The sequence below is a fragment of the Lepidothrix coronata genome, unplaced genomic scaffold (assembly GCF_001604755.1).
Source record: "Lepidothrix coronata isolate B3197 unplaced genomic scaffold, Lepidothrix_coronata-1.0 Scaffold2, whole genome shotgun sequence".
In the NCBI taxonomy this organism is placed as follows: Eukaryota; Metazoa; Chordata; class Aves; order Passeriformes; family Pipridae; genus Lepidothrix; species Lepidothrix coronata.
The window spans coordinates 10,860,633-10,869,964 of record NW_016690182.1 but is presented as its reverse complement, the minus strand read 5'-3'; the positions used below and the strand labels follow the sequence as shown (position 1 = coordinate 10,869,964).

The 9,332-nt window shown below is 41.1% G+C and overlaps 1 protein-coding gene across 2 annotated transcripts in view; it reads left to right on the top strand.

Annotated features, from left to right (window-relative positions):
• The window catches only part of DACH2 (dachshund family transcription factor 2), a 248,579-nt gene extending 241,418 nt beyond the window's left edge, over positions 1-7,161 (top strand). For both annotated transcript variants that reach the window (XM_017819636.1, XM_017819625.1), the window contains exon 12: positions 6,269-7,161. In XM_017819636.1, the coding sequence (XP_017675125.1) occupies positions 6,269-6,306 (38 nt within the window). In that variant the 3' untranslated portion in view covers positions 6,307-7,161. The remainder of the gene's footprint in view (positions 1-6,268) is intronic.
• Positions 7,162-9,332: the final 2,171 nt, after the last annotated feature.

Below are 9,332 nucleotides of genomic sequence, written 5' to 3'. Positions count from 1 at the left end.
CCCTGATACAAAGCTGCTTCCAAAATCTCTCTCTACTGCACAGAAGAAGGCTTTAGCATCAATGCAGACCTTTCTTTTTCTGTTGTCAATAGCTCTGCTGGACAGAAATCTATCATTCACACGGTGCCTTTCCTTTGAAATTCAATTAGTTCCACTGCCAGTATCTCCTTAAGACGGTTTAAAGGAAAATTACAGAACTACTGCACAGCCACCTTTCACAGTGATTAAGTCATATCATATTTTATGCTCATTTCTTAAAATGATTTTATTAACACAAGCTGTTCATGTACTGCATTTCTGATCTGCATTATAAATCTTTTCCATTTAGTTGACTCATTTTCTCTCTGCTTTGTATATTAATTGAACGGAAATTTCACGCAGATGAGACTTGAAACTTTTCTGTACTCTACAGTCCGATACCTCCATCCTCCATATACTGAATCTTCTAGTTCAGAACCTGATCTGGGAGGTTTTTAGCTGACAGAACAGCAGTAGTTGCAGTGGTCATGAAACTCCTGCAGAGTAGGAGCGGGTGATGAGCACACACAGACACCCTCCTGCTCCCCTTGCATCGCTCACTCGTGGGCCAGCACGATAGTACATCAAGCATTTTATCAACCAGTCTCCCTTTCACATAAAATAAACATACTGGGTGTCATTAAGTGCACCTTCAGATCAATGATTTTTGCAAATGACATTCAAGTACCATTCGAGTAGTGCATTTTTGCTGATAAAAGCAAATTAAATTAGCACAACTACAAGTGTGCTGATAAAAACTAAAACCGAACAGCAGCACCATTAGCTAACAAAGTAATATTTTCTCTTTACTGCTTTCTGCCATTTAGTTATTATCCTATTGGAAATCTAATTATAATCCTTTTACTCCCTAGTCAAACTTCACAGTTTTTGCAAGCTTAGCACTGACAAGTGATTTCATTACATTTGATTGCCCGCGCCCAGATTGACTTAACTTCACTCCGAGACCTAAAAGCCCTCTCAGTTTCTCAGATTCCCTGTTTGCACATTACAGCAACAGCTCCTTTAATTAATTAGCATGAACAGCAGTAACATGAACTGCTGAACAGAAAATAACATCATTTTATGATCGCAGGGAGACTTCTCCTTTTGCATGTTTATACCTTAGTTAACTTTTGTATTACGATATTTCATTGTTAGGGGATATTGGAACAATCAGCAGAGCAATGTTAGCTTAAAATCTTAAAAATTAGATGTTACTGTAATACTTGATGATAACAATTTACAAAAAAATAAAATCCTCTGCATTTCAAGAAGGAGGCAGCAGCACAGGCAGACAGGTGAGGTGAGAACATGGTTCACTGTACCTGCAACAGGAGACAACCCAGGGCAGGTGCTGCTGCTGCTTTTGTTTGTGAAATAATCTGGCAGAGATTTGGCACAAAACCTCTCCACTACTAAAAAGTGAGTAACTTTTTATTTTTAGATTTTTGGAACTTATTTGGGGTTTTATAATGAAGAAAATTGTGCCATATATTTTCAATATTCTGATCCAGCTACTCAGTGTATAAATCCAACCTTCTTCATTTGAGTCTTGGGCCTTTTCTTCTTCCTCCTGCCCAAGCTGGGCTCTGTCCCTGGTGCATGTCCTGCTCTGGATGCTCTGTGTTATTAAACCCTTAGTAGTTACCTTGTGCAGTGTTTCTAGAAGAACTCTTCTCCTATGCAGCTACCAGACTGTGACACCCGTGCACACAGCAGCCAGTGTGGCTGAGAGCTGCTCTTCTGCTCCCCAAGAGCAGGGCCATGTTCAGTGAGGAGCCATGAGGTGCCTGCCCTGGCTGAGTCATTTTAGTCTCAGTGCTGTTTTTCCTTTTGGCTCACAGTGTTTTTCTGGGTGTCTCTCTCTGTGTAAGCCTGTACACACAAACATACGAGGGAGGGCGCTGAGATTTTGTGATTTACATGAAACAGAAGGTGGGTAAAGGTTTCCCCAGGAGACCACTGAGCGTGGAGATCTAGACCTGTCTGTCCTTACAAAGGGCTAAAACATTTATTCAGTAATTCAGTGTCTGTAGGCTTGAATATTTCCTAAGCAGGAACCACTAACCACTGTTACCTCCCTGTCTGCTCAAACTGACTGTGGCAATCCAGCATCTGGATGGTCTGTGCTCAGTGAGCTTGTCCTTGGCTGTTGTTACTTACTGGAAATCCTGTTTTTAGTACAAGTGTTTTCAGCTCTATTAATGTTTATGTGGAAATATTTGACAGGGTAGTCCTAAGCACAGAATAAGTGAAGAAGAAAGCCTAAACCAGCAGGTCTGTGAGTTAGCTGCACTGGAGGGTCAGGCAAGCGTAGGGAGGAGATGTCCAGGCAGCACTGGACATCAGAGTGCACATCAGCAGGGGTGGAAGGAGGCCATAGGAAGGTGTGAGGGGTTAAAAGAAAGCAAACCAACCTTGGTTAGCACTGCTGCAGAAGCACCATTTATTATCCAGGTTCTTACATGGGTCTGGAGGAAGCCATGCCCTGCTCAACGTGTGTTACTTTTGGATGCTCAGTTTGGACAATACCTGCAGATAAAAGGAAGGGAGAAGTTCTACTGGACAACTAATAAGCAGGCAAAGAAGGCAGTTTTCCTGTTGTCATTCAGCTGAGTGACCAGCCCAAATCCATGAGAGCTGGCTGCAAGCCAGGTCTTTTTTTTATCGTGGTAGTGAAGGGATCCTTTGCTGTGATTTGTAATTGCTGTGACCCTTACCCACTAGCAGAGGCCTGGATGCAGCCTCCTTCCAGGCAGGCAGGACTCCTGTCTGCTAAGAGTGTTAGGGAAAAAGAGTTTTCTGAAGGCTGTGATCCACAGTAGAACCAAACTGTTCTCTCATTTTTTCTTTTTCTTTCTGCAAAATGAGAGACTGGTTCAAACTAATTAGCCCCAGCTTTGCAAGTTAATTTATTGTTATTTCCCACGTGTTGCTGCATCCAGGGCTGGGCTTGGCTCTGATCTAACTGAGGTGCTGTTCACACAGCCTGGCAAGGGTGGAGAGATCAACTCCTGTCCTGTAGGATACTTGTGGTGTCCTGTCAGACTCTTGGATCCAGCCCCTCCAGCAGGAGTTGTGCAAAGGCTCTGAGAATGCACTGTCTGGCACAGGGCTCCCTTCTCCCCTTCTCTGGCTACAGAAACTGCCAGGTCCCAGCTCCACCTGCCCTGTTTTGCAGCTCTCTCCCAGCTCCTCCTCCAGCTCAGTTGGCAAAGTGGCATTTCCAGTTTATTATTTCATTTCTACAACCTGTAGTGCTGGGGTGTATTTTATAAACTGCATGTGTAATTTACAGTTACCGATACAACAAATGTATCCTGGTTTTCTCATTACGAAGCAGATCCCAAATTTCCTCCCTTTACCAGTTTACAGTGTGCCACAGTTACCTGGCAATCCCAGGGTGTAGCTGTGGTGCATTGCTCCCCAACCTGGACTGGGTTTGCACACCAGCATTGCCAGGGCACACTGGGAGGGTACACAGTTTTGGTTTTAAAGTAGTTTTATGGAAATACAGCCGAATTCTCAACTTAAAATAGAGGTCTTACAACCAGAACCTCAAAAAGGATTCAGAAAATTAGGAGATGTTGAATAGGCTGAAAAAAGAAAACAAAATAAACGTGAATAAATATGCAGGTGATGATTATTGCCTTTGGATTTGTCTGTTATACACACATTAAAGCCTTGAACGATGATATTGTGGCTAAAAAGAGTGCAAGAGCTGAATATACCCTGGACTAACAACTCAGGGAAGAGAACGCCATCCTGAGGGAAAATTCCAGTAATTATTAACACAGGCTCTGGCTCACCAAGGAACTCTGAGATCTTTACTTGTCTTACACATTGTGAAGGGGAAAAAAATCCCTTCTAAATGTCTTGCTTATTAAGCCAGTCATGCATTGCTCTGTAGGCTGTAAAGCAGTGTAACATGCACAGGGGGCTCATAAGCATATTTAGTGTTAGGGAATATCATTTATACAGTTTTTATATTGTCAGTATTACCCCTGGAGAATGAGATTAGGCTTTAAACTACTGTAAATCTACGCTTTTGCTCACCTTTGTATAATTTCGGTTTTTAATAGAATGAAGCCCACATAAATGAATATTTGATTAAGGGATAAACCTTATAAAAGAATACATTTATTGCACACAGATTTATTCAAATCTTTGCTATATAATACAGTAAAATGCTATAAAATGGTCTGTAGCTTGCAGTCAGCTGCACTGAGGAGATGGTGAATATTCTCCAGAAAAGATTAATTTGACAACATCACATTGTCTTTCCTGTGTAAGTGGGGGCACAGCTGCTCCCAACACGTTAATTCCTCAGAGGTGGTTGCTGTGTGACGTGGTTAATGCCATGGAGTTCAGTTTATTGCACAGCAACAAAAAAGTGTTTTAATTTCTGGAGAATAATTGAGAGCGTTGTAAAAAAGGAAATATTTAACTGTGCACTTTCTGTTCACTGATCACTGACATCCCCTGGGTGGCTGCACTGGGCTTGAGCTGTGGCATTTACTTTGTCTCTTACAGGTATTCCAGATACCTCTGTTGAACTTTCCTAGAGAATTGAAGGAAATTGGAAGGATATATGGAAACCTGTTCTGAAATTTAGTCAGTCCTTCAGCACTCAGTACCCTCAGTGTCCACCTCTTACCTTAGCTAGAAAAGTATTTTTTAAAATATAATAGAAATATCAAGAACAGCCTGCACTGGGAAGGTGTCAAGTGCAGCTTCTTAATGATCACAAGGAGAGAAATTAAAAACAAACCCCACAGTATCCAATACTTGCATTTCTGCTCGCCCCCTCCCCAGGCTTCAGTATTTCCCCCACTAAGTTTAAGACAATAATTTTCATCAACCAAAGACTTAAATTCATTTGAGTCAGTTCTTTGGAGGTTCCCATGCTCCCAAATGTTCCTCTGGAGCTGTTATGTCCCTGGCTCTTCCGATCTTTATTTGTGCTTACGTCCAAAATACATATTAAATCATCTTGGTTTGGAGAGTCTGAGCCTCCTTAAAACCACGAAACATTCAATTACTAATTAGCTGTTTCCTGTTCCTAATGAAGTGAACATGTCGGATTTGGATTAAAATTCAGCTACTGCTCTCCTCTGTTTATGGTTCCAGATGTTTTTGTTTTATCTAGGAGGTTACTTTGACAGCTACTGCTAAATGATAAATCACTCATATTATAGCTGAAATGCATTTTGAAATTGAAATGTGGCAAACTTGGAGATTGCTCCGAGGATCAGTGTCAGTTAGCAGGTCAATACTTCCTCGATCCTTAGGAGTGTTCAGTATTGGCATATGTAAAACAGTAATGGGAGAGATGTCAACATTATACAAAATGCTTCTCCATATTATCATTTTGCTATCATCTTCCAGATCAGTACTTGCAGATTTAGCTGGGTGGATTCATGATTCATTGTATAATGAACAGGAATATGGATTCTTGTTAGCTTCAGTTTCTGTGGGCATTTCAATATTTATTTTTTTCTCTGGGCTTGAAGTTGCTTAATGTGAAAAATCACAGTTGATAGGTAATATAAGTAGGAATATATTTATGAAGGAAATAAGTGTTTTTCTACTTCATTCTCTAAATAAAGAAATAGAATTTTAAACGAAACGTGGTGGTTTGTGAATGAAAGAACAGTTTTCTAAGAACAGATCTCGATTTACATTTTCTTAAAGCACTGCAGTTTTGGTTTAACACCCTGTTCCCTGGCAGGTTCTGTGCATGTGATAAGGGTCTGTTGTGAAGCTGGTGCCATGTTACTCGCTCTGTCCTAGGGAGGAAGGCAATCCAACACGGGCTGCCTTCTGGAAAAAAAAGGAGGAAAATGAGTGTTCAGTTAAAAGCAAAAGCCATAAAGGAAGAAAATCCAAATCAAGGTATTTAGAGCCTGCAGTCAGCAGCTGCTGACTGGAAAACACCATGAAAAGCAGGGCTGGTGGGTCCTGGGCCCAGCTCAGTACCCACACCTGCACCTGAGCTGGGAGGTGACCAATGCCCCGAGGCAGCTCATTTCTCTGCCAAACATTCATTTCTTGAGGGCTTGGCTGGGTTTTGTCACCCAGTGCCTCCTTTTCCTGTATAAAACATGCTCACATGATGGAGAGTTTATATCATTTATAGATCTGATCATCTGGCTTGAACTAAAAAGAGGTCCACAAACGAGTGAGGAAGCCACCAAAGTGCCAGTTAATTATAAAATGTTTTAACTGTGTCATTTTTTTTCCCCTCCAGAAAACAGAACATACATCAAACCGACCATCATGTACTGAAGGAACCACCTACTGTTGAAAAATGTATAATGACCACTATCTGAAGACTATATAGTTCCTGAGAAATGTCCCTTCCAACCTTTGATGCCTTCAGTACTGTGTGAGGAACAGGATTTGTAGCATGAAACTTGAAGGACAATTCCAAGCAATTTACTGTTGCTGCATTGAAAAACTGCCGTATTAAGACATCCTGAGACTTTTTACAAGCTTACCATACCAAACCAAGCCTGTTACAACAGATCATTTTTAGGTCCCCGGAGATAGAAAGGAGTTTTAGTATTTTTAAGCACATACAGGAATTATTCCCCCTCCCCAGCCCATCCCAAAAAGAACTTTTTTTTTTTTTTCCTTAGGAGGTGGCTATTACTGGATAGCAAAGGCACAATGATTTTAAGCCACACCGGTCCTGCACTGGCTGTACATCAAACAAGTCCAGTTTATCACTGAAACTGTTCAACATGGAGCTGTTTCGATTGTGTTTATAAATTAAGCTTTGTTTACTGAAGCAGATACTCGATATATATTACGTTTTAAAAAGAAATGTGTGTACATTTTTTAAAAGAACGATGTAAAAATTGTCCTTTCATTAGATGACCAATTCAAAAGTGTGAGCTAAACCCTAATAGCTGACGTAATATGAGGATTATAATTGATGCTTTTTTTTTTAATGCTCAGTTCAGCTTGGCTTTTGGTCTTTTAAGATGGAAAAATGAATATGCAGTAGAGTGTTAGATAATGGAAACTTTTAAGTATGGTTTCTCTGTTGTACCATATTAAGTTAAAGTACACATTCTTTGTTAAAAATGTTCTTGCTAAAAATACAGTATTAAAAAGTTTTTTGTTTGACTTTGGAAATCTTTTAAGATTTTTTTTTTTTTGGACTGTGAATTCCCATAGTAACTGTACTAATGCAAACCAGTATTTTGCACTATTAAAAATACTTGAAGAAATGACTTAATAAAGAGGGTGGGTTGGTTTTAAACATTTTCCTAATTATTGTATGTTCCAAATTCTGAACTTTGCAACTGAAACATTCCCTTCTCAAAACATGGGACTGAAAGGTGATTTGAGTCAGGTGGAATTTAAGTGATCACCTGTTCCCTCTTTACTTTCATTCCTGGGTCAAAGGTATAATGCTTATTTACTTAAAAACTCCATGTTTACACACACATGCCCTGAATTCAATCACTGTCACTTAAAAACAGAAAATACCTTTAAATAGAGTGATAGGGAATCTATTCCCTGTGATTATGTTTATTCCTGTCTACATCTATATGTATAATTTTCAGAATTTCTTTTATTTTTGGCACTACATTTTTTTCTCATTAGCAGACTCCTGCAGTCAGACTGTGCTCTGTGACACAGCAGAATAGAATCACCTGATTTTTTTTTTTTTTGTTCCTAAAAGAAATCTTTTAGCTTAACCAGTGTCAGTTCAAGAAAATATTAGCCTCTGTTTTACCGGTGATAAAAGGACTTACCAGAATATTCTTTCAGTGTACAGAATTGGTTTGTTCCCTAGTAATTTTATAGCAGGTGTTCTAATAACTGCATTAATCATGCTGCCATTGATCAAACAATTAAAACTTGAATAATGCAAAGAAACAGGAGGATTAAGAATTGTGAGTCCTCCTGACCCTTAATAAAAGCTTGTGTGTGACTAAAACACTGCAGCACCCGAACTTGAACTCCACCTTTGAATATATATTAATTTTAGTTTCAATTCCATTGTGATTCTCTGAAGTGAGGGTTGGACCTTATGTCTAAATCTTACTTTTTAAAAAGCAGTTGAAACAGTCGTTGGGATGCTGCAGCATTTCTGACTGATGGTGCTGGCAGTGCTCCTGAGAAGGGAGGTCTTTGCTGCGTTATCCAGTATCGTGAGTTTAGAAAGACTTAAAGTAACTAAATAGTTCAGTCTTTAAAATACCAGCATTTTTGCACTTTTCCTTAATCTCCATAAAGGCAGTTTGAGCACTTTTTTCCTCAGTGGCTGATGTACACATTACAGGAGGCAGCATTGAAAGCCTGTGTTGATTTCTGCTTTGCCCATCACAGACTAGTTTTAAACATCAAAGTACTGACAAATGAGGTTTAGGAGACTCATGAACTTGAGAGACTGAACGTGTCCAGTCCTTACTAGGGGGCTCCTGATAAGTATTGGCAGACCAAAGCACTGAGGTTTTTGGTGTCAGCTCAGCCTAAGGAGCACGGTCTGACGAGCACTTTCTGTGGAAGGAACGTGTTAAAGCCGTCCCGGGGTGGAGCAGGGCAGGAGGCACTTCAGCCTTCACCACCACACTCCTCCTCACCTGAGGCCATGAGCTGAACAGCCCCAACTGCTGCAGTGCTGGTACCCAGGGAGGGACAGGAGCTCTGGGAGGGTTTGGTTTAGGGTTTGGTTTTGGATGTGGAGCAGAGGACACTGACAGCCCATCCTCTGCAGGTGTGGGCTGCTGGCAGCTGAGCTGGGGGGTGTTTACAGCCTGGGGGGCACTGCCAAGGTCGGGGTGCAGCACCCACAGCCCCTCTGCATCGGCCTCTGACAGCTCTGGGTCCCTACAAAGCATCTCCTTCTGTGGGAATGGCCTTTGGAATGGCTCGGTGCCAGCAGAGCTGGTGGTGGCTGGACACAAGGTGATCTTGGCTAAACACAGGCAGGTTAATGGCCAATATTGCAGCCCTGTTGTGAATCCTGTGTAATGCAAACTGCTGCCACAATAAACCCCAGCAGGATCAATAGTGACCAATCTCCACGTGAATCGCGGATCTATAGCAGTGCCCAGCGAGAACATTCTCCTTTGGAAATGCAGGCTGTGCATTAAAACCTGAGCTGCTCTAAGTAATTGCTACCTGCAAGTAAGTGGCCCATTAATAAATGTATTTACTGACGATTTTTGGTACCGTGACAAAATGTGGGCTAACCTGAATTGTTGCAAATTTCCCTCACGTCCTCAGCTGATCTCCACAACCACTCCTGTGCCTGTGCACAGACTGAGCCCTAAATACACACGGGACAATTCCCA